General features: G+C 41.1%; 1 protein-coding gene across 2 annotated transcripts in view; it reads left to right on the plus strand.

Moving 5' to 3' along the window:
* Positions 1–22,247, plus strand: part of BAIAP2L1 (BAR/IMD domain containing adaptor protein 2 like 1) — an 84,925-nt gene that overhangs the window by 22,050 nt on the left and 40,628 nt on the right. The window contains exon 3 of one of the 2 annotated variants that reach the window (XM_029058268.2): positions 1,238–1,324. In XM_029058268.2, the coding sequence (XP_028914101.1) occupies positions 1,238–1,324 (87 nt within the window). Of the gene's footprint in view, positions 1–1,237; positions 1,325–3,890; positions 4,060–22,247 lie in introns of those variants that run through there. The other variant, XM_029058271.2, reaches the window with a different exon arrangement.

Here is a 22,247-nt window from a genome sequence, read left to right on the forward strand (position 1 = left end):
TCAGGGTTTTTCACCAGCTTCTCTACCTCCCATCCTTTAACTGCAGGAGCCCCTCAAGGCTGAGTTCTGGATTTCCTCCTATTCCTCCATCTGTACCCTCTCCCTTGGAGAACTCATTCACTCCTATAACTTCAAATACCATCTCTAAAGTAGATCAGGTCAGTGCAAAAGTGATGCCAAAGGGAATGGTAGAAGAGGAAACGAGGGGTCAGGCTGGCATATAGTAAGTGCTTAACAAATAACGTTAAAAAAACTTGGTACGGTGCTTAGCACATAGTAAGCACTTAAATACTAAAATAATAAAAGAAAGAAACAGAAATGCTACTGGCAGTTTGGTGAACATAGCAAAGGTGCAACAAAGAGGTATTCTGCACAGAAGGTGGAAGGGGTTGTTTGCGTTATCACTTCTCTGTAGCATTCTCGCTATTAATTTTTTTTTCAATAGCCTCAATTTCAAAACCGAAGAACAGTATATATGTTGATACATGGCCAGTGAAAATTGATAAATATATATTACAATATGCAGGCAACATCTGGCTGAAAAGAATGGCTGGAGTTCACTCTAAAGTCCTCAAACTAAGGCTCTATCAAACCACAAAAGATTGGATAATACAAAGAAAAGAGCTCGCTATGCAAAATACTCAAATTTTTGCCCCTTTTAGTTTCAATCTAGAGACCAATAGAATTAAGAGTGCTTTATGCAGCCTTTAGGATAAAGTTATTACTTAGATATTGGAACCCAAACCAATCATGCCCAGCCCATATTCGATGTGCAGATGATCCAGGTACAAAAAAGAAAACAAAACCAAAAAACCCCCCATATCTTCCACTTTAAAGAAGCAGCATAGACTAGGGGAAAGTGTTGTCCTGGAAATCAGAGGATCAGGGTTCTAATCCAAGTTCTGCCACTTGCCTGCTTTTTCTACTATAGCCAAGTCTCTTAAATTTGTGTCTCAGTTTTCTTATCTGTAAAATGGGGATTTGATACCTAACTCTGTGAGACAGGGACTGTGTCCGACCTGATTAACTTGTATTTGCCCCAGTGCTTAGTTCAGTGCTTTTGCCCATAGTAAGCACATAGCAAATATGATGATTATTTTTTTCTAAGTACAGTTTTCACTCAAGTTAATGTATTAGACCTGAAAAGGACATTTATTTAGGAAGAGCAACACAACTCTTAGAGAATTTAAAAATATTTAAGTAATGATTTTGCTGGGTTTTTTTTCCCCTCTTGTAGCTATGATAGCAGCTGGAAGAGCTTATTATGATGGTGTTGCAAAGATTGGAGACATAGCTAATGGGTCTCCTGTTTCTAAAGAGTTGGGTAAGTTGACGTATAAATATTTTCTCTGAGCACAGTAACGTTTTAACCTAAGGTTTAGCTGCTGATCCACAGAACAGGAAATTAGTGGAGCGATGACCTACATTTTAACCGAAAGGGCAGGGCTCCCTGAGCCTCCCAATTTTACTATGTGGTGTGAATGTTTCCTGTGAATCACCTAGTTGAAAAGCTGCTTTATGCTATTCTGTGACCCTTCCTTCTTTCCAGAATGGCATTAGTCTAGTCTGCTTTCTGATCTACTCACACGCAGAGGCAGCTATGAGGTGGAAATCAGCCCCATTATATACATTCAGCAACAGTAATAAGAGCAAGTCTTTTCCTGCTGAAAACAAGGGTGTAGGTATGCCACTCAACCTGGCACACTTTCCACACTCCTCTCGACAACTATGGTAAGCAGAGTGGGGAGAAAGTAGAGGACAGGGAAAAAAAATGTGAGATTAAAATTCCCCAGCACTGTGGGATATTTGTACTATAAATCCCGGAATACTTGGGAAGCTCAACAGATAATCTACTGAACTTGTTCCAAGCTGAAAGGGGAAGTCCAAGCATTTGAAGTGAGCAGGCATCTCTGAGGTGGTTCAGAGTAGTCTGTCTAAGTTTTTGGATGGAGCGCTGTTAGTGAATTAGGAATGTGCTTTCGGGAATAATGTTTCCTATTTGAATAAGAAACTGTAAACTTGTGGGCAGGGAATGTCACTGTTTATTGTTGTGTTGTACTTTTCCAAGCGCTTAGTACAGTGGTCGGCACATAGTAAGCGCTCAGTAAATACAATTGAACAAATGATTGAATAAATAAAACACAATGTAAAGTTAGAAGGAATGGTTTTGGACGTACCAGGGCATCAGTCAAGCCATGTGTGCTTACTACAGCATTTGTTCCCTGATCATGGATTCAATCAAGAATGTAACCCCCGAGGTGTAGGAGTACTGAGAATACTGGGAAAAAAACGTATCATGTGGTGTAAAATACCCTAAACTATAGAAAATAATTACCTGTGGATGCAACATGTTCTCTTCTAATATTTATTAGCTAACTTCCATTATCGAGTACTTTAATAAACTTCAAACCCCTTGGAAACAAAAGGTATATTTAATATTAATTGGTAATTAAGACTTTTTTTTTTAATGTTGAATCTCTTTTGTACTCATAGGAGACTTTTGCATATTTTAGCATGGTGTGAGTAACGCATTATAAAATGATGAGCTGAATATGTCCCAGCGCCTAGGTCACTCTTTTGCGGTATATTTATATATTTAATGAGATACCTTAACTCTTTCAGATCAGTATGATAACTGAAAGTTAATTCACCATGTACTAAAGTATTAGTAGACTGAAAGACTTAGACACCTTTCTCATACAATTTGACAGACCAGATATGGTATTGTTTATAATCATTTGTTCTTAAGACTTGGCCTATGTGAAGAAGAGAAAATTTAAATTTTAGAATACACTGAATACATTTTTGAGATAACTGAAAATATGTATACAGTTCCAAAAAAGGACTAAATTTAGGAAGGAGTCCATTTCTTTAGGATAGGACAAATGGAAAAAAGATTTTTAAGGAAATGTTTAACTGACACACAATTCACTACTATAATCTTTTACATAGTTTTTATCTGTTGTGATAAGACTTTAATCCTCCACCCTTCACTTCATATAGTAGTAAAGTCAAAATATGGAATCAGTTATTTCCATAGCAACAATGTTGTTGTAAACACTAGATTGTCTCAATGCCAGTAAAGATGAAGTGTTAGGATAGGAAAACCTCAATTCCCTTCTTATAAATTTTCCCTTACTGTACAAGAAGTAAGAATTTCTTTGCTGCCTTTTTATTTTTAGTTCAAGTTTAGCCTTTACTAAACATATCTTAATTGCCACATTAGATAAAGCAGAATAGTAGCCACCTTTCTTACTATGACTTATATTTATAGTTTACCTATTCTCAAATTGTAATGTGACGCTTCAGAGAGGATTTGCTCATACTCCTCACTTAATACTGACTCCCTTTGGCTTATTTTTAGAATTTGTACTAAACCATCATTGTGTGATTTTTTTTTTCCACATTCTGTGTTCATGTGAAAGGAGTGGTAGAACAGCAAACAGAAAAAGGTAAACATTTAAGGATATACTATACTTTCCATGTTTCATGAGCATTTGAAACAATGTGTAACTATTGCATACGATGAAAAAATAGAAGTAGTGCAATTTGTCTGCTCAGTTGAGCTCTTTCTGAAAGTTCCTCATTTTCTAGTAAAGGAGAATCTTGTTCATTCCTTGAATTTTCATTTAAAAGTAACACTTATCCCAATTTTGCAACTTGCAAAGGGGGAAAATGGACCGTCATTCGTTGATACGGCTGTGTACACAGATTTGTTTGGAAGCTTAAAGGTGAAGAGGAGTTTTATGTCTACTCTTTCTCCAACTGTTTCACAAGGCCATTACCCAACACCCTTCCATGGGGCCCTGTCCAGGGGAAAGTGCCCAGGGTGGATTGGCAGGTGTTGCTCCTGGGAATTACACTCTCCTCTATGACATCACAGGGTGAATTTAAGGGCCATGTTGGAGATGAAAGGAGGAGGAAGTGTGTAGATCTCAACTGACTTGGAAGAAAATCTTTGCCTTAAGGAAATACCCAGAAAGAAGTTGCGTTCCCCACCTCTGCGGTTTTGAAGATGTTTTGTACTTTGGGGAGTTCAGGATGGAAGCTGGACTCAAGGTTACTATTCTAAGAAATCCATTTTCACCCTAGAAATAATTTTCATTAATGAGAGATAACATTTTTCCAATCTGAGATTTCTTGGTAGTTAATGAAGTTAAAGGCTTTGGTTATTATTAATGGTATTTGTTAAGTACTTACTATATGCCAAGCACTGTTCTAAGTTCTGGGGTAGATTCAAGGTAATCAGGTTATCTCGCATGGGTTTCACAGTCTTAATCCCCATTTTACAGATAATGGAACTGAGGCCCAGAGAAGTGAAGTAACTTGCCCAGGGTCACATAGCAGACAAGTGGCGGAGCCGGGATTACAAACCATGTCCTCTGATTCCCAAGCCCGTGCTCTTGCCATTAGGCCATGCTGCTTAATTGGCCTTCTATAAAATAGTATCTTACTGTCTCTTCCTCTTGCATTTATTTTGTATATTTTCAATAATTTTCTTATGGGTAGGGAACCTATCTGGTAATTCTGTTGGATTGTACTCTCCCAAATGTTCAGTACAGTGCTCTGCATCTATTAAGCATTCAATAAATAGGATTAATTGATGCTTAGTTTGCCAAATCCAATCCCCTTTTTTGGAGATTAGTCCCAGTGTCCTGAAAGATGTTTTTGGGATGCACGAAACATACTGATTTAAAGCTCAAATCTGTGCCTCAGGTTCCTTTTCTCTAAAATGGAAATTCAGTGCCTGTTCTCCAGCCTACTTAAACAGTGAACCAGTTTAAACTGTGTCTGACCAGATTAACATATCTATCCCAGCATTTAGAAAAGTGCTTGACACATAGTAAGTGCTTAACAAACCCCATAATAATAATAATAGGGAGAGGGCCCCCACTGCCCAGATTCTACCTGAAAATCTGGAAGCTGAGTAAAGGCCAAAAGGAGTTGAGCTTTAAATCAGTGTGTTACCCTGTTTTGATCAGAACCTTAGCATACTCAGTTGGGGCATTCAACACTTTAAAATAATAATAATAATAATTGTTAAGCACTTACTATGTGCCAGGCACTACACTAAGCACTGGGGAGGGTGCAAGCAAATCGAGTTGGACACAGTCCCTGTCCCATGTGGGGCACAGTTCCAATCCCCATTTTGCAGATGAGGTAACTGAGGCTCAGAGAAGTGATTTGCCTTAGGTCACACACCAGACAAGTGGTGGAGCCAGAATTAGAACCCATGACCTTTTGACTCTCAGGCCTATTCGCAATTCACTAGGCCATGCTTCTCTGTTTCTCCTTAAAAGACTTGAAGGAGACTGAAGAGAGTGCAGATGAGACTAGAGGGTGATTGCTTTTAATATATCATATATTTTTTAACATAGCTACAAGAAATTGAGGCCATTTTTTAAGATATTTAGCAAAATGGTGGCAAACTTTATATTGGGTCTCTCAGGCGTCCTCCTTAGTTCTCTTAAATCAGCCAGATTCTGTGATTTCATGCTGAGGTATCAGTATGGCTGGGGGTGAAAAAGCTCATGAAAAAAGGGCAAGGATAAATATTGAGTATAGGAGTGACCGGTTTGAAGAAAGCCGACAAAAAAGACCGCTAAGGTATCCCATTGTAAAAACTGAATTAGCAAAAGTTCCATAAATAATAATGATGGTATTTGTTAAGCACTTACTAAGTGTCAAGCACTGATCTAAGCACTGGGGTAGATATAAGCTAATCATGTTGGACACAGTCCCTGTCCCACATAAGGCTCATGGTCTTAATCCCTATTTTACATATGAAGTTCTCAAGGTCCAGAGAAGTTAATTGACTTGCCTAAGGTCACACAGCAGACAAGTGGTGGATCTGGGATTAGAACTCAGGTCCTTCTGACTCCCAAGCCCATGCTCTATCCACTAGGCCATACTGCTTTGAGAGGCATCATGCAGTGATTGTGCTATGAATTAAATTACTCCTGGGTTAAGGGAAGTAGTTGGAGCCTCAGCAACAAAGCTGAGCTATTCTGAGCTGAGCTAACAAAGTCAGCTATTCAGAAGGAGACAGACATGGTTGCCCTCCTAAATCTCTCACTTGTCAGCTATTCTCAAAAGCAGTTCCCCCCTCATCCCAAATCCAATAAAACATGCATTATTGCTGAATTCTGGTTTTGCATGTGGACACACTATTCATTTGGGAATCCTTCTGATGCATTTTTTTTTTTTATGGGAGAGCTGTTAATGCCACACAGGTACTAACAAGATAAGTATACCCTCCTCCAGGAATGACATAGAAAATTAAGAAGTATTTCACAGGGGGATTTTTTTTTTGTCCTACATTTGCTTGTGATAGGGAAATGACAGGAAACTTAGCCATAGTCAATACAGGGTTAACCAGATAAAATTAATTGCACCTGTGTCACATGGTGATTTTGTCTACGGGATCCAACTGGTTTTTATAATACTATTATTATTGTATTTGTTAAGCACTTACTATGTGCCAGGCGCATAGTAATCACTATAATCACTGGGGTGATTACAAGCAAATCAGGTTGGACATAGTCCCTGTCCCACATAGGACTCACATTCTTAATGCCCATTTACAGATGAAGTAACTGAGGCACAGAGAAGTGAAGTTGACTTGCCTAAGATCTCACAGCAGGCAAGTGGTGGAGCTGGGATTAGAGCTCAGGTCCTTCTGACTCCCAGGCCCATGCTCTATCCACTTTGCCATGCTGCTTCCCACTTCTATCATGAATTCATTTTCTAAAATAAGTATAAAACTGTTTTACCATTTCAATCTTAACATGAGATCGGTTCACATTATAAAAATGATTTAATTGAAGAAAACTTCTAAAACTAGTTGATTTTTAGTTTGCCTACAGATTTATACTCCATGTCAGATTTGGACTATTTTCTCAAAGTAGGCTACACTAGGTGCCAAGCCACAGAGTTTGGAGTAAAGCTTTGAACAGGCCAGATTTTCAAGCTTTGACTTGGATCTTTCCTAGCCCAGTCAACAAAAAAATTGGGGGTTCAGTCAACCCAAACCCAGGTTTAGGTTTTGCCTTTAAAAGGCTATCCAAGCCTTTTGCTCCCTGTAGCATATAGTATTATCCCATTTAGCACTGGCAATCCAGTGTTCATCAAGAAGTGTTACATTTAAATATATATCCCAAGGAATGTGTCAGCTATATTGATATATTGGACTCTCCCAAGTGTTTAGTACAGTGCTCTGCACCCAAGTTATTAATAAATATGATTGACTGATTCCGAATTTTTTCTCCCCCGTGTAATGGGGCTTAGGCAGTCACAGAGGAAGACATTAAAGCTGCTCAAGTTTGGCCCCAGTTCAAGTAGGCTTAGGCCTGTGCACACCTGATCTGTCTAGAGTTAGCAGCCACTCATTCACTCACGTGCAGCCCATGAAAATGACCTAAATTTGGCCGTGCCCATAAATGATGACAGCGATGATAATGGTATTTGTTAGGCAAATTGTATTTTTCATGCCAAACATTATACTAAGCACTGGGATAGATAAAATAATAATCAGGTGGGACACAGCGTCTGTCCCGCATGGGACTCGTCTAAGTAGGAGGGAATAGGATTGAGCCACCATTTAGCAGAGTAGAAACTGAGGTGCAAATAAATTGACTTACCCAAGATCACACAGCAAATAAGTGGTGGAGCTGTCATTAGAACCCAGGTCCTTTTATTCCCAGACCCGTGCCCTTTCCACTAGGCCATGCTACTCCTTCAGCGTTTTGCTTATTTCTGGATGTGTGTGACTCCCCTGAGATTAAAATCTAGCATCGAGCTTTGCATCCTGTGGGCCTCTACCAAATTTGTGCTGACTGACCAACCATGGGGAATTTCTGTGTTGCAATAGCAGATTTGAATTATAAGGGAAACAGTACTTGCTTGATAAGGGAGCTGTATTCCCCATGGCTCAAGGTGATTTGGGTGTGGGTTTGTAGATATGGAAATGTGGGTTGGGGGGATTTTGGTGAGGGTGTGAGAGAGAGTGGATTGGGAGGGAGGGAGGAGTCAGAAAAAAGGAAAGGGGGAAAAAGACGGGGAGATAGGAGAAAGTGAGAGGAAAAGGGAGAACTCTTCAGTGCCCCCTAGCTGATTTCTCCCAATCAAAGTCATTCATAGGAGTTCCCACCATGGCTAGAAATCAGGCAATTTATGGTATTTATTAAGTGCTTGTGCAGAACACTGTATTAAGCGCTTGGAAGAGTACAGACAACAAAGCTGGTAGACACGTTACTTGCCCACAAGGAGTGAAATGTGGTATTTTGGCCTTGTCAGAGATACCATGAAGTGGCCTGGAAAGAGCCTGTTCATTTGTGGCAGTGGCAGCTGTTAGTGTCACCAGGAGAGAGGAAGGGAGGCTAGATGGCAAGGGGGAAGAGGGGAGGGTGCTCCCCCAACTCCTCCTCATAACTGTTAGGTTCCCTCCTGCGCTACCCCAGCTAAAAATGGAATTCCACTGGGTCCCATCATTGGGGCTGACCTCAAATTATCAACCACATTTTTTGAGCACCTGTTGTGTTCAGAACTCTGGACTGGACACATGGGTACCTTTGATAGTAAGAAAAGACTCAGTCTCTGCCCTAAAGAACTTACAAAATGGAGATGTAGACACAAATGATCCAACTCAAACTACTTTTTTTTTAAAAAAAAGCATAGATAAAAGTATACAGACAAGTAGGCACTGAAACAGTGAATATACATAATATAGGTGATAAATTGGGATATCCAGCTATATTCCTCAGCCATTGATGGCAGTATGATCACAGCCTAACTATTGTAGACTGGGGAAGAGAGCCACTTTGAAGAACCCAGCTTGGAGATCCTGAGGAATGCAAGAATACTTTCTGATTTCATTAGAGCAGTAGTCATCACAGTGGTCTTATAGGGCCCCTAACCCTACAAGAGTCTACCTTGCTTTAAAAAAAAATTTGTAATTGTCAAATATTTACTGTGTATGCCAGGCCCTCTATTAGGCACTGTAAGGTAATCAGATTGTCCATAGTCCCTGTCCCACATGGGGTTCACAGTCTCAATCCCTGTTTTACAGAGGAGGTAACTGAGGCACAGAAAAGTGAAGCGGCTTGCCGAGGATTAGAACCCAGGTCTTTCTGACTCCCAGGCCCATGCCATGCTCCACTAATAATAATAATATTGGTATTTGTTAAGCGCTTACTATGTGCAGAGCACTGTTCTAAGCGCTGGGGTAGATACAGAGTCATCAGGTTGTCCCACGTGAGGCTCACAGTTAATCCCCATTTTACAGATGAGGTAACAGGCACAGTGAAGTGAAGTGACTTGCCCACAGCCACACAGCTGACAAGTGGCAGGCCATGCTGCTTCTGTGGGATTCCTTTAGCATGATTGTATGGATTTTAACATTCTGTAAAAGCTCTCATTACTGGAGAAGATATAGAGGTAATGGTTTGAATTCTGGATTTCAGTTAGGCTGGAGTTACTTTCAACATGAAAAGCTGCTTGCCCCTTAGTTCAGTAAACAGTAAATACTCTGAGCTTTTGTTTCCAATGTTAAATAAACTCAGAGAATTCTGTCAGGTGGTTTCTCAGTATTTTGCTCATACCTGTCAATTTGAAGGAAAAGGCATACTCATTTCTTATCCATACTCAATTTTAGAACATGAGTATTGCATGAAGCTACTTTATTTAGTTTGATATCCCTTCCTCTTCTGGGCAACTTCCAGCCAACACAGCTCTGGAAAAACTTTCCTGCTCGTGTTCACCTCCGGCAAGCTCAGAAAAAGAGAGCTGAGGCTCCTCAAATCAGCAAGGGCTAGCTTCACTGTGGGTAGGGAATGTGTCTATTGTTATATTGTGCTCTCCTAAACACTCAGTACAGTGCTCTGCCCACAGTAAGTGCTTAAGAAATAGGACTGAATTGAACTGAATTCTGGATTTTGTTTTTTATTTGTTTCAATTAAGAGACTGGTACGTGAGCTAAGGTGGTAAAGAGGCTGTAGTGACGTACAGCATGGAGGCCAAAACAAAGAGCATCTGAATGATTTCAACTGTCTTGTTTTGTTGCCAAATTGTAATTATTCTTTTCATTATGCTGCTCTAATGCTATTTCCTGTGGCACCTTCGTATATGTCATTCTCTTCTTTACGCACTTTTCCTCTGGGCAAAAATGTGGTCCCACAGAAAGTTGGAAGAGATCTTTACTTCAGGCAGTAGTTTCTGAGCCACCTCACAAGGAGCATCTGAAATGGAATATCATTTCTTTAGCCAAATCATCTTCATCGTCTTCATCAATAGCATTTATTGAGCACTGACTTTGTGCAGAGCACTATACTAGGAGTGTGGGCATATAGATGGAAGTAAAATATATACTCCCTGCTCACTGGGACTGAGATGCCCAGCCTCCACTCCCAGCCCCTGCCACATCTTGAGTTTGCCCCCAGCTCCTCCTCTCCTATTTTTATTTTTGCCCCTGCCTAAAACTGACCCATCTTGTGACATCACCACTGGGTTACCCTGCAAGCTCAGAGCAATATGTAGGCCACCAGGGGAATACAGGTAAGACTTGCTTTAATCCTGGGATGACTTGTGTAGAACAGACTGAGAAGCAACATGGCCTAGTGGCAAGAATATGGGCTTGGGAGTCAGAGGACCTGGGTTCTAATCCTCCACTTGGCTGCTATGTGACCTTGGGCAAGTCACTTTACTTCTCTGGACTTCAGTTACCCCATCTGTAAAATGGGGAGTAAGACTGTGAGTCCCATGTGGGACAACCTGATTACCTTGTATCTACCCCAGCTTTTAGAACAGTGCTTGGCACATAGTAAGTGCTTAACAAACTCCATTATTATTATTATTATTGTTATTATTATTAACAGACTGTAAGAAAACCACAATGCAGATAAAATTGGAAGCATCATTCCCAGCAAATAAGTCCCTATTACACAGTTCATTCATTCAATAGTATTTATTGAGCGCTTACTATATGCACAGCACTGTACTAAGCATTTGGAATGTACAATTCGGCACATAGTGTACCTCTAAAAAGCCTCTTTATTTTGTGGAAGCAATTTTAGGCTTTTCATTAGTCTTTTTCATCATGTTTGGATAAAGTCTCAGTCAGTAGTTTCATCTCGTTAAGACACCCCTGGCAAAGTTCTACCCCTTCTTTACAAACCTCTTTTTGATGTAAAAAGCTTACAGATGAATTGGAGCATTTATCAAACACCAAGAAGTTAAAGCACACAACTCTGCAAGTGTAAAAAAGGACTATTCTGTGTTTTTTGGGGGTGTATAGAGTTTTAATTTGAACTACATATCAGTCAATGGTATTGAGCACTTACTATATGCAGAGTACTCTACTAAGCGCTTTAAGAGTACAATACAAAAGAGTTGCTAAACACGTTCCCTGCCTACTAAGAGTTTACCATCTACAGGGAAGTCAGGCATTAAAATAAATTACAGGAAGGGGAAATAGTAGAGTTTAAGGATATTTACAAAAGTTCTGTGGGGCTGGAGTGAGTATTTAGGCTTAAAGGGTGCTACACAGTCAAGTTGATGTAGAGGGGAGGGCAATAGGGAAAGTGAGGGTTTTGGCAAAACCACTTGGAAATGATGTGATTTTAAGGAGGATCTTGAAGATGGGGAGAGTGGTGGATTGTTGGATATGAACGGGGAAAGAGTTTTCAGGCCCCAGGGTAGGCATGGGGTGGATGGAGATTTAGATGATATCCAGATATAGAGAGTAGGTTGGCATTAGGAAAGAGGAGTTTGTAGTTTGGGTTTGGAAGAAGAGATCTGAGAGGTGAGGTAGGAAGAGAGTTATACATATGTATCTTCTACTTTCTAGAAGGAAAGGACCTTGTGTGTTTTAATTTGTATTATGTAGCAGAGCACTGTTGAGATTCGCACTTAATTTTTTTGTTTTGTTTCATGGTATTTGTTAAGTGCTTACTCTGTGCCAGGCCCTGTTTTAAGTGTTGGGGTAGATACAAGTTAATCAAGTTGGATACAGTCCATGTCTCACACAGGGCTCACAGTCTTAATCCCCATTTTACAGATGAGGTAACTGAGGCATAGAGAATTGAAGTGACTTGCCCAATGTCATAGAGCAGACAAGTGGCATAGAGTAAGTGCTCAATAAATATGACTGAATGAAAAGTGGCAGGGTTGGAATTAGAACCCGATCCTTCTGACTCCCAGGCCCGTACTCTATCCGATAAGCAATGCTGCTTCTCTAATTTTATTGTTCTACTGTTGTTGATCATGATAATTACTATAATTACTAATTACTCTGATTATAAGTGCTTACTATGTTCCAAAAACTGTACTAAACACTGGGAAAGATACATCATAATCAGATTGAATGGAGTTCTTGTACCACCTAGGATTTAGTCTGAGAAGGGGAGAAAAGTTATTGTATCCCCAGTTACAAATTAGAAATTGAGGCCTAGAGAAGTTAATTAACTTGCTCAAGGTCACACAGCAGACAAATGATAGAGCCAGAACTAAAACTTGGGACTTTGGGCCCCTCGTCTTGTGCTCTTTCCACTAGGAATGAGTGAGATTGTAATCAGAAACAGAAACAAATTCTGAGAGAGATTGGATTACCTTTTTTATAGTGTTTAAGGATTATATTTACCTGCTCTTGCTCTTAGACTGTGTGCCCCAGGTAAGGTAGGGATTATGTCCGATCTGATTATCTCGTATCTACTATGGCACTTGTCATGAAGTGAACACGTAGTAAATATGGTTATTATTATTATTCTAGGAACAGCCTGGTATAGGGGAAAGAACGTGAACCTGGGAGTCAAAGGACCTGGGTTCTAAACCCAGCTCTATTATTTACCTGCTGTGTGACCTTGGGCAAGTCGCTTCTCTGTTTCTCAGTTTCCTCATCTGCAGAACGGGGATTCAATACCTGTCTCCCTTCTACTTAGACTGTGAACCCTATGTGTGGGACCTGATTTCCTTGTATCTACTCAAGCGCTTAGTACAGTGCTTGGCACATAGTAAGCACTTAACTATTATTATTACCATTAGTGTCTTGATCCTATGGTTATTTTAATCTTGGCCAACTCTGAGGACATATTTATAAAAAAAAATCTCATTCAGTCAATTTGTATGATATTCCTTATTTAAACCTTCTTCAAGAAATCTTCATTATTTAACATGCATAAGCTTGTGTTCGGCTCACAGTGTGTAGTGTTTGATCTGATTTGCTTTCTGGAGGAAAGCAACTTTTTTTAGTACATGGCAAAAGTACCATTTCATGCCATGTTCTAAGATTTGCATTAAAACTTTGTGGTTTTATTCACATTTGTTAAGGTGTAGCATTTCTTTAAGGCATACCCAAAAATACCTTCAAAAAACTTAGTTATTAAAATTATTGATGTGACAATTGGAAAAGCAGGCTCTGTCACCTTCATTCATTATTTACAATGCATCTGGTTCTTTTTGTGTGACATTAAATGGTTCTACTTCGGCCTTAACTTGCTAGTCAAGATTAATTTTTAATAATGTCTCATTTTGTGTGATGTTAGTAAACTCTTAATCTTTTAATGATGGAAAATGTGCCACATTATTTTTTCTTTATTACTAAGTCTTGGTTTGTTTGTAAAATTTGTCAGTTGTGGTGTAGTGGGGGTGCTGCTCCATAATTAGTTGTTTGCAAATTATAAGGGAAGTATAAAATGAATTTTAGAACCAGTTTATCGGGCTAGTTAAGCCATAATCTAAAATTAAAAGTCAGAGACTTCCCATTATCCAGTTTCGATTGCTTCGAAAATATGCATATTTATGATCGACCAGCCCCCTCCTAATTAGATGCTAAGAGTAGGATAAGAACTTTTTAAAATAGTCAGACCAGTGAACATTGGGAAGGAATCAAGAGGTCATTGTGGTGGAGTTGCCCGGCTTTGTATCCATCTTGCTAGTTAAGAATGTATGATCTAACATCCCTAACTTTTGCCTATAATAGCACACATTCATATGAGCCACAAATTGATCCAAACTCTTCCTTGACACTTCCTTGATATGACCCGCCTGTCTACAATCCTGTGCTAACAAATTTGATATGCTAACATCACCCTCTGTGCAAAAATCTTTCCTGTTGTGTACCTTGAATCTACTACCTTCAGGCTCAATGAGTGCCCAATGGTCCTCTGATTCTGAGCAACGGTTCTGTGTTTGCATTATCCAGGCCCTCCATCTATTCCATAAATTACTGGTGGGCAGGGAACGTATCCACCAACTTTGCTATCGTGCACTCTCCCAAGTGCTCAGTACAGTGTTCTGCACACAATAAGTGCTCAGTGATTGATTGATGTTTTTGTGGAATTCAGTCATGGACTCTCAGCCACCGCTGAGATTCATCTTTTTTTAGTCTATTCTTGTTGATCATTTTCACAATATCTTAACAGAGCTTGGAAAGTTTTTCCTTTGGTGAATCAACCAGAATGGCTTAGCAGCTATGATTTTAGTGACAAGACTAGGGCTTTCTGTTTTATTTTTAATATCCTTCCTGGTGGTACTCTGCCTGTTGCCTGCTTTATGACCTTGGGCAAATGACTTCACTTCTGGGCCCTAGTTTCCTCATTTGTAAAGTGGAGATTAAATGCCTGTTTTCCCTCCTATTTAGACTGTGAACCCCATGTGGGACAGGGACTGTCTGACCTGATTACCTTGTATTGACCCCAACACACTTAATACATTGCTCTGCACATAGTAAATGCTCAATAAATACCATTAATTGATTACTATTATGACACCCAGTGTTCTGATAGCACTTCTGACTGCTGTTGAATACATCTTGAGATTTCCCCCTCCTGCCCCACACTACCCATTCAAAAAGACCTGTAATAATGATTCTTTAAAATAAAATACATTATTTAGATGGCCTTTTCATGGCAGTTAAGAACAAACAGCATCAATATTTCCAGTAGTTGGCTTCTTTAGACCAAAACAGAATTTTCACATCAAAATGAGCTGTATTTTTTCCTTGATAATACAAGACTTGAATATTTTACATCACTTCAGTACTCCAAGTTGCCATTTGCGAGAAACATAGTTTTACTCTATCCTTCCAAAAATGTCTTCTCCATTCTACTCCAAAAGTTGAATTTAAAGTAATATTTCTAAAATGGAAAATCATTGTGGTCAACTGAATTGGAATTGTAAGAAAGGAAAGTTCTTTCACTTAAATTTTTCCCCAGTTAGTGATTTAGCCCCAGATTTGAAGCAGTAGTTCTTAGGACCTTACATTTAAGCTTTCTAGACAAAAACATGTCTTGTCAGTGAAGCCAAAATCTTAACCATAGGCAGATCCCATTTCATAGTGCAGAAAGCCAGGAATTTTATCTGCTAAATTTAACTCATAGAAAATTATTATTTTATTAAGATATGAGAAAGTATCTGAATTTCCTGTGATATCAATGTCAATCCCGTAAGTGTTTATGCCCCCAAATATATTAAACAGTAGAGTGAAGCATAAAAGTTTATTTTTTCAAAACAGTATTTCAAAGAATATATTAGATTTTGCTTTCAATTCTCTCTTTTTTCACTTGCAGTAACACATTCATTTACTTTTCCTTTATGGTGTGCTTTAAAACAAAATATGCAATAGTTTATTCGTCAAATCTAGTTTTTAGTCTGCCTTGTTTTAATTGCTTCCTATGAAATGATGAACCATGTGTATTCAATTTCATAATGTGAATAATTTAAAGACAATTATGTTCAGTAGCTCTAAGGAAATTTGTGTCAGGATAACATCATTGTTGATTTTCTTCTCATATACTGCAGACATTAAAGTTCAGTCTATTCATTCATTCATTCAATAGTATTTATTGAGCGCTTACTATGTGCAGAGCACTGTACTAAGTGCTTGGGATGAACAAGTCGGCAACAGATAGAGACAGTCCCTGCCGTTTGACGGGCTTACGGTCTAATCGGGGGAGACGGACAGACAAGAACAATGGCACTAAACAGCGTCGAGGGGAAGAACATCTCGTAAAAACAATGGCAACTAAATAGAATCAAGGCGATGTACAGTTCATTAACAAAATAAATAGGGTAACGAAAATATATACAGTTGAGCGGACGAGTACAGTGCTGTGGGGATGGGAAGGGAGAGGTGGAGGAGCAGAGGGAAAAGGGGAAAATGAGGCTTTAGCTGCGGAGAGGTAAAGGGGGGATGGCAGAGGGAGTAGAGGGGGAAGAGGAGCTCAGTCTGGGAACGCCTCTTGGAGGAGGTGATTTTTAAGTAAGGTTTTGAAGAGGGAAAGAGAATCAGTTTGGCGGAGGTGAGGAGGGAGGGCATTCCAGGACCGCGGGAGGACGTGACCCAGGGGTCGACGGCGGGATAGGCGAGACCGAGGGACGGTGAGGAGGTGGGCGGCAGAGGAGCGGAGCGTGCGGGGTGGGCGGTAGAAAGAGAGAAGGGAGGAGAGGTAGGAAGGGGCAAGGTGATGGAGAGCCTTGAAGCCTAGAGTGAGGAGTTTTTGTTTGGAGCGGAGGTCGATAGGCAACCACTGGAGTTGTTTAAGAAGGGGAGTGACATGCCCAGATCGTTTCTGCAGGAAGATGAGCCGGGCAGCGGAGTGAAGAATAGACCGGAGCGGGGCGAGAGAGGAGGAAGGGAGGTCAGAGAGAAGGCTGACACAGTAGTCTAGCCGGGATATAACGAGAGCCCGTAATAGTAAGGTAGCCGTTTGGGTGGAGAGGAAAGGGCGGATCTTGGCGATATTGTAGAGGTGAAACCGGCAGGTCTTGGTAACGGATAGGATGTGTGGGGTGAACGAGAGGGACGAGTCAAGGATGACACCGAGATTGCGGGCCTGCGGGACGGGAAGGATGGTCGTGCCATCCACGGTGATAGAGAAGTCTGGGAGAGGACCGGGCTTGGGAGGGAAGATGAGGAGCTCAGTCTTGCTCATGTTGAGTTTTAGGTGGCGGGCCGACATCCAGGTGGAGACGTCCCGGAGGCAGGAGGAGATGTGAGCCTGAAGGGAGGGGGAGAGGACAGGGGCGGAGATGTAGATCTGCGTGTCATCTGCGTAGAGATGGTAGTCAAAGCCGTGAGAGCGGATGAGTTCACCGAGGGAGTGAGTGTAAATGGAGAACAGAAGAGGGCCGAGAACTGACCCTTGAGGAACTCCAACAGTTAAAGGATGGGAGGGGGAGGAGGCTCCAGCGTAGGAGACCGAGAATGATCGGCCAGAGAGGTAAGAGGAGAACCAGGAGAGGACAGAGTCCGTGAAGCCAAGGTGAGATAAGGTATGGAGGAGGAGGGGATGGTCGACAGTGTCAAAGGCAGCAGGGAGGTCAAGGAGGATCAGAATGGAGTAGGAGCCATTGGATTTGGCAAGAAGGAGGTCATGGGTGACCTTAGAGAGAGCAGTCTCGGTAGAGTGGAGGGGACGGAAGCCAGATTGGAGAAATCAATCAGTTTCATTCAGGCACTATTAAAGATGTTTTACAGATTGAGAACAGAAATCAGAGGGAGTTCTAATCCCAGCTCCATCACTGATCCGCTGTATGACTTTGAGCAAGTCATTTACCTTGTCTGTGCCTTAGTTCCCTCATCTACATAATGGAGACCATCCCAGCCCAACGCCGGGCTCATGGTCTAAAAGGGGGGATTATTATTATGGTACTCGTTATCTATTTTTCTTTCCTATTTAGACTGTGAGCCCCTTGTGGGACATTATCTTGTATCTACCCCAGTGCTAATACTTAGTGCTTGCACACAGAAATCACTTAACAAATACCACAATTAGTATTAGAATTGGTTTAGGATAGTAATCATCTGTGCATAAGTTTTCTCTTCCAGGAAGCTTTCCCTGATTAGTTTCTAATCATGCCTTCCTATATCCCCCTAAATTGCATCATCTGCACCACCAAAGCACTGAAGCACTCACAGCCTCTCATAGCAGTTATTCATTCAGTAGTATTTATTGAGCGCTTACTATGTGCAGAGCACTGTTATACACATATCTTAGGTATTCTGTTATTTAAGCACTAGCTTCCATACATGTCCCACTGTCCTTCTTCCCCTAGCTGCAATTTATTTTAGTATTGGTCCTCCCCAATTAAATTAAATTATCCTTGAAGCAGGAATCATGTCTGCTAATTCTGTTGTACTCTCTGAAGTGTTTAGTAGAAAGGTTTGTATGCAGTAATAATGTTGGTATTTGTTAAGCACTTACTATGTGCAGAGCACTGTTCTAAGTGCTGGGGTAGATACAGGGTAATCAGGTTGTCCCACGTGAGGCTCACAGTTAATCCCCATTTTACAGATGAGGTAACTGAGGCACAGAGAAGTTAAGTGACTTGCCCACAGTCACACAGCTGACAAGTGGCAGAGCTTGGATTCGAACTCATGACCTCTGACTCCCAAGCCCGTGCTCTTTCCACTGAGCCACGCTGCTTCTTCTTCTGCAGTAGTCACTCAATATCAGGGTCTTAGTTTTCTGTTTTGATTGTATCAATCACTTCTAGTTCTGTGGATTTCCCTGAATTTACCACTCCTTTCTATCTCACTGTGATTGTACCTTTTTCATAGAGACCATCTTTTGTTGGTCTATAAGGTGGCCTCACATGCTGGGTTCCATTGCATCCTCCAAAAATATACTGATGGGACTGCTTCTAATAACTATGGTAATTCAGAAATAAAGTAGAGAGGTCACCAGCTTCCCTCTTCACCATACCTTATGAGCCCCTTTCTATCCTATTTCTTGGGGTGGAAGGGTGATTCATATAGCCACTCTCAAGTTGTTCTAGCCAAAGAGGACTCTACCATGATGGTGAGCTCATCCTTTTCCAGGGCTTCTGCTACAACCTTTTATCAGATGGGTTTTTCAGAGAAGGAGCGTGGCCTAGTGAATAAAGCACGGACCTGTGAGTCAGAAGGACCTTGGTTCTAATCCCAGCTCTACCTACTTGTCACTGTGTGACACTGGGCAAGTTTCAACTTTTTTATGCCCTAGTTACCTCATCTGTAAAATGGGGATTCACTGTGAGCCCCATGTGGGACATGGACTACATCCAATCTGATTAGCTTGTCTCTACCCTGGTGCACAGTACAGTGCCTGGTACATAGTAAGTGCTTAACAAATACCTTAAAAAATTGACTCCTAAATCTATCTTCTTAATCCTTTACTGCCTCCCTTCCTGTGCCACCTTGCACTTCCTCTTAACTCTAGGACATCCCCCCATAGATGCGTCTCCAGCACTTTAAGATGAAGATGTCTAGAATTCCTTATGTTTCCTTCCAAATCCTCACCCCCCACTACCTTTACCACCACCACTCCCATCAACACTACCATTCTCCCTGTCTCTGAAGCCTGTAATTTTGTATTATCCATGACTTCTTGCTCTCTTTCAAATCTCACATTCTGACTGTTGCTAAATCCTGCACATTTTTCTTCCCCAAATCTCCTAGATCTGACTCTTTCTCTCCACAAAATAGCCACCACCTTTGGTCCCAGTATTAGTCACAACTCAACTAGATTACTATATCAGCCTCATCACTGGTCTCCTGGCCTCTTCCTCCCTCTCCAGTCCACACTTCAGTCTGCTGCTTGGATCTCTTTTCTAAAATGCTGTTCTGCACAGGCCTCCCCTCCTCAGAAATCATCAGGGGATATACCTTCCACTTTGCATCAGGGAAAAAATCCTGACCCTTGGCTTAATCTGGGCTTGGTTGTAGCCTTACAATACTTGCTTGGCCCTTCTTGTTTTCAGTTTCCCATTTTCAGCTCTCCATAAGACAGCTGTCTGGGCTTCCTGCTGTCACGTATTCTCTTTACATATTCCATCCAGCACGGCTGTTTTAACGAGCATAATGGAGAAGCTAAGGAGACTGACTAGGTCACAGAACTCCATCATTGGTGATCTCGTCTTGCAGTGTGATATTGAGTCTGACCATAAGTGACCTTGATGGAGGTGCTCGAGGAGGCAGAATGGGGTTCTTGCCTCCCAGCCTTTAGAGAAGCTTAGACCACAGTACAGCTCTGCAGTCTGTCCATCTGGGCCGGGAGCCAATACCACATTGCTGCCACACACTACTTGAGAGTCTCCCACAGGATACCTTGGCCCCCTCGATTCTCTTTTTTCTGGGTTTTTTTTTGTCCTTGAGATTAACTAAATGCTTATATGCCAGGCACTGTTCTAAGTGCTGGGGTAGATGCAGAGTAATCAGATTGGACACAGTGTGTGTCCTGCTCATCCCCATTTTACAGATGAGGGAAGTGAGGCACAGAGATGTTAAGGGATTTGCCCAAGGTCACAGAGCAGATTTCTGGTAGAGCTGGGATTAGAACCCTGATCCTTCTGACCCCCATGCCTGTGCTCTATCCACTAAGCCATGCTACTTCTCGCATTTCATTAGCTATCATTGCACTGTTGGTCAGTGAATTGCCAAGGTAGCAGAATTTTGCAGCAGCTTTTGCTCTGTAGTGCCAAATATATATTTTTGGTTGTGTATGTGGCTTCTCTGGTGCAAGCTGACTTTAAGAACAAACAGTAACCACTGAATAAAGCAGCTTGGCATAGTGGAAAGAGCACGGGCTTGGGAGTCAGAGGTCATGGGTTCTAATCCTGGCTCCTCCACTTATTAGCTGTGTGACTTTGGGCAAGTCACTTAACTTCTCTGTGCCTCATCTGTAAAATGGGATTAAGACTGTGAGCCCCACTGGGACAACCTGATTACTTCATATCTACTCCAGTGCTTAGAACAGTGTTTGGCACATAGTACGTGCTTAACAAATACCATAATTTAAATACTAGTGATTGATTGAACCTATGATGGGTAACAGGTAGAGCATGAGCATCTGAGACAAGGACTTTGAGAGCCGGGGAAATAGTACGTGTGCGAATGTGTGTTCCTGCTGTTTTTTCTCTCACTCTCTTCATCCCCTGCCCCTTCATCCCATGTTGATTCTGGGTTCTTTCTCAAAATGTTGACTCAACCTAAAAGAGAGACGAGAGGAAATGAAATGATTAAGCTAGTACACCTGGGGCCTCTGGCTTTCTGGTGGTATCAAGTTGATTCTAGCCCAGGCCTGCCTAAAATCTGCATTTATAATTTAGGCTGCCCCTCCCTTCCTCTCGCCCCTCAACACCAACCACTTCAAATTTTGCTCTAAGCAAGAGAGTAATTTATGTAAGAGCAGGTTACAAGTATAAAAATAAACAGACTCATTTGATATGACTTCCATGAAGTTACTGAAAGTTCTTGAAGTAAAATGTGATGCATTTACAGTTTATATTTCAAGATGTATATTTGGGGAGTATGCATCATCCCAGCAAAGTGGAGGGGGGAAGCAATTTTTTAATGTCTCTGACCCCATATTCCACGTCTGATAATTTGAAGTCTGCAGCAAAATTCCAAGGGCTGTGAGAGACAAGAAAAACAAGTTGTGAATGTCAGGTTTTCCATTCCGGACACACCAGGTGAATGGGTTATTTTAGTTAGTCTTTGCGCTGTAGTGTGAACAAGAAACCATAGGAAGGGAGTGCTAAAGGGTGAGGAGAGAGTTGAGCCAGGACACAATGTTGTTGAAGAGCTGTCAACACTGAAGCTTCAAACTCTGCCATTTAGCTTTCATAAGGTACCAGTCACCCGCAAAATATTTTGTTTTGGTAGTGCATTTCTCAGAAGCACACGTTAAATAAAATTGTAGAAATCAATTGCGTGAAGTAGACCTCTAGAAAAACATGTGTGAATAGTACGCTTCTCATCTGTACCACTCTGGGGGATAAGTTAAAATATTTTTATTACCATAGTTGGCTTTTTAGCTCAGCTTGCTTTACAAAGAACACATTGCATGATTTTCAGGACTATATTTTAAAGTGTTGTTTTTTTAAAAATCTCCTTCAGGAATCTGATCAAGTGTCTTATTTATTGAATGTATTAGGTCATCAGGAGTCCAAAATTAGGCAGGAAACTCTAGACGGTAAGCTCATTATGGGCAGGGAATGTGTCCACTAATACTGTTGTACTCTTCCAAGTGCTTAGTATAGTGCTCTGCTCATAGTAAGCACTCAATAAATGCCATTGATTGATTGACATTCCTGGATTTTGACCATCTGTCCTACCAGAGACCCCCAAAAAGCTGGTAGTAGCCACAGAAAAGTCCCACTTGGGTGTGAATGGCAAGGGCAGCCATGGCAGTGATGGGAAGCCCAGCAAGGGCCTTTCACTTTTGCAGTCAGGCACAGTAACTATAGGGGATAAGAAGTAAATACTGCCCGCC

The sequence above is a fragment of the Ornithorhynchus anatinus genome, chromosome 2, assembly GCF_004115215.2.
Source record: "Ornithorhynchus anatinus isolate Pmale09 chromosome 2, mOrnAna1.pri.v4, whole genome shotgun sequence".
NCBI classification, from domain to species: Eukaryota; Metazoa; Chordata; class Mammalia; order Monotremata; family Ornithorhynchidae; genus Ornithorhynchus; species Ornithorhynchus anatinus.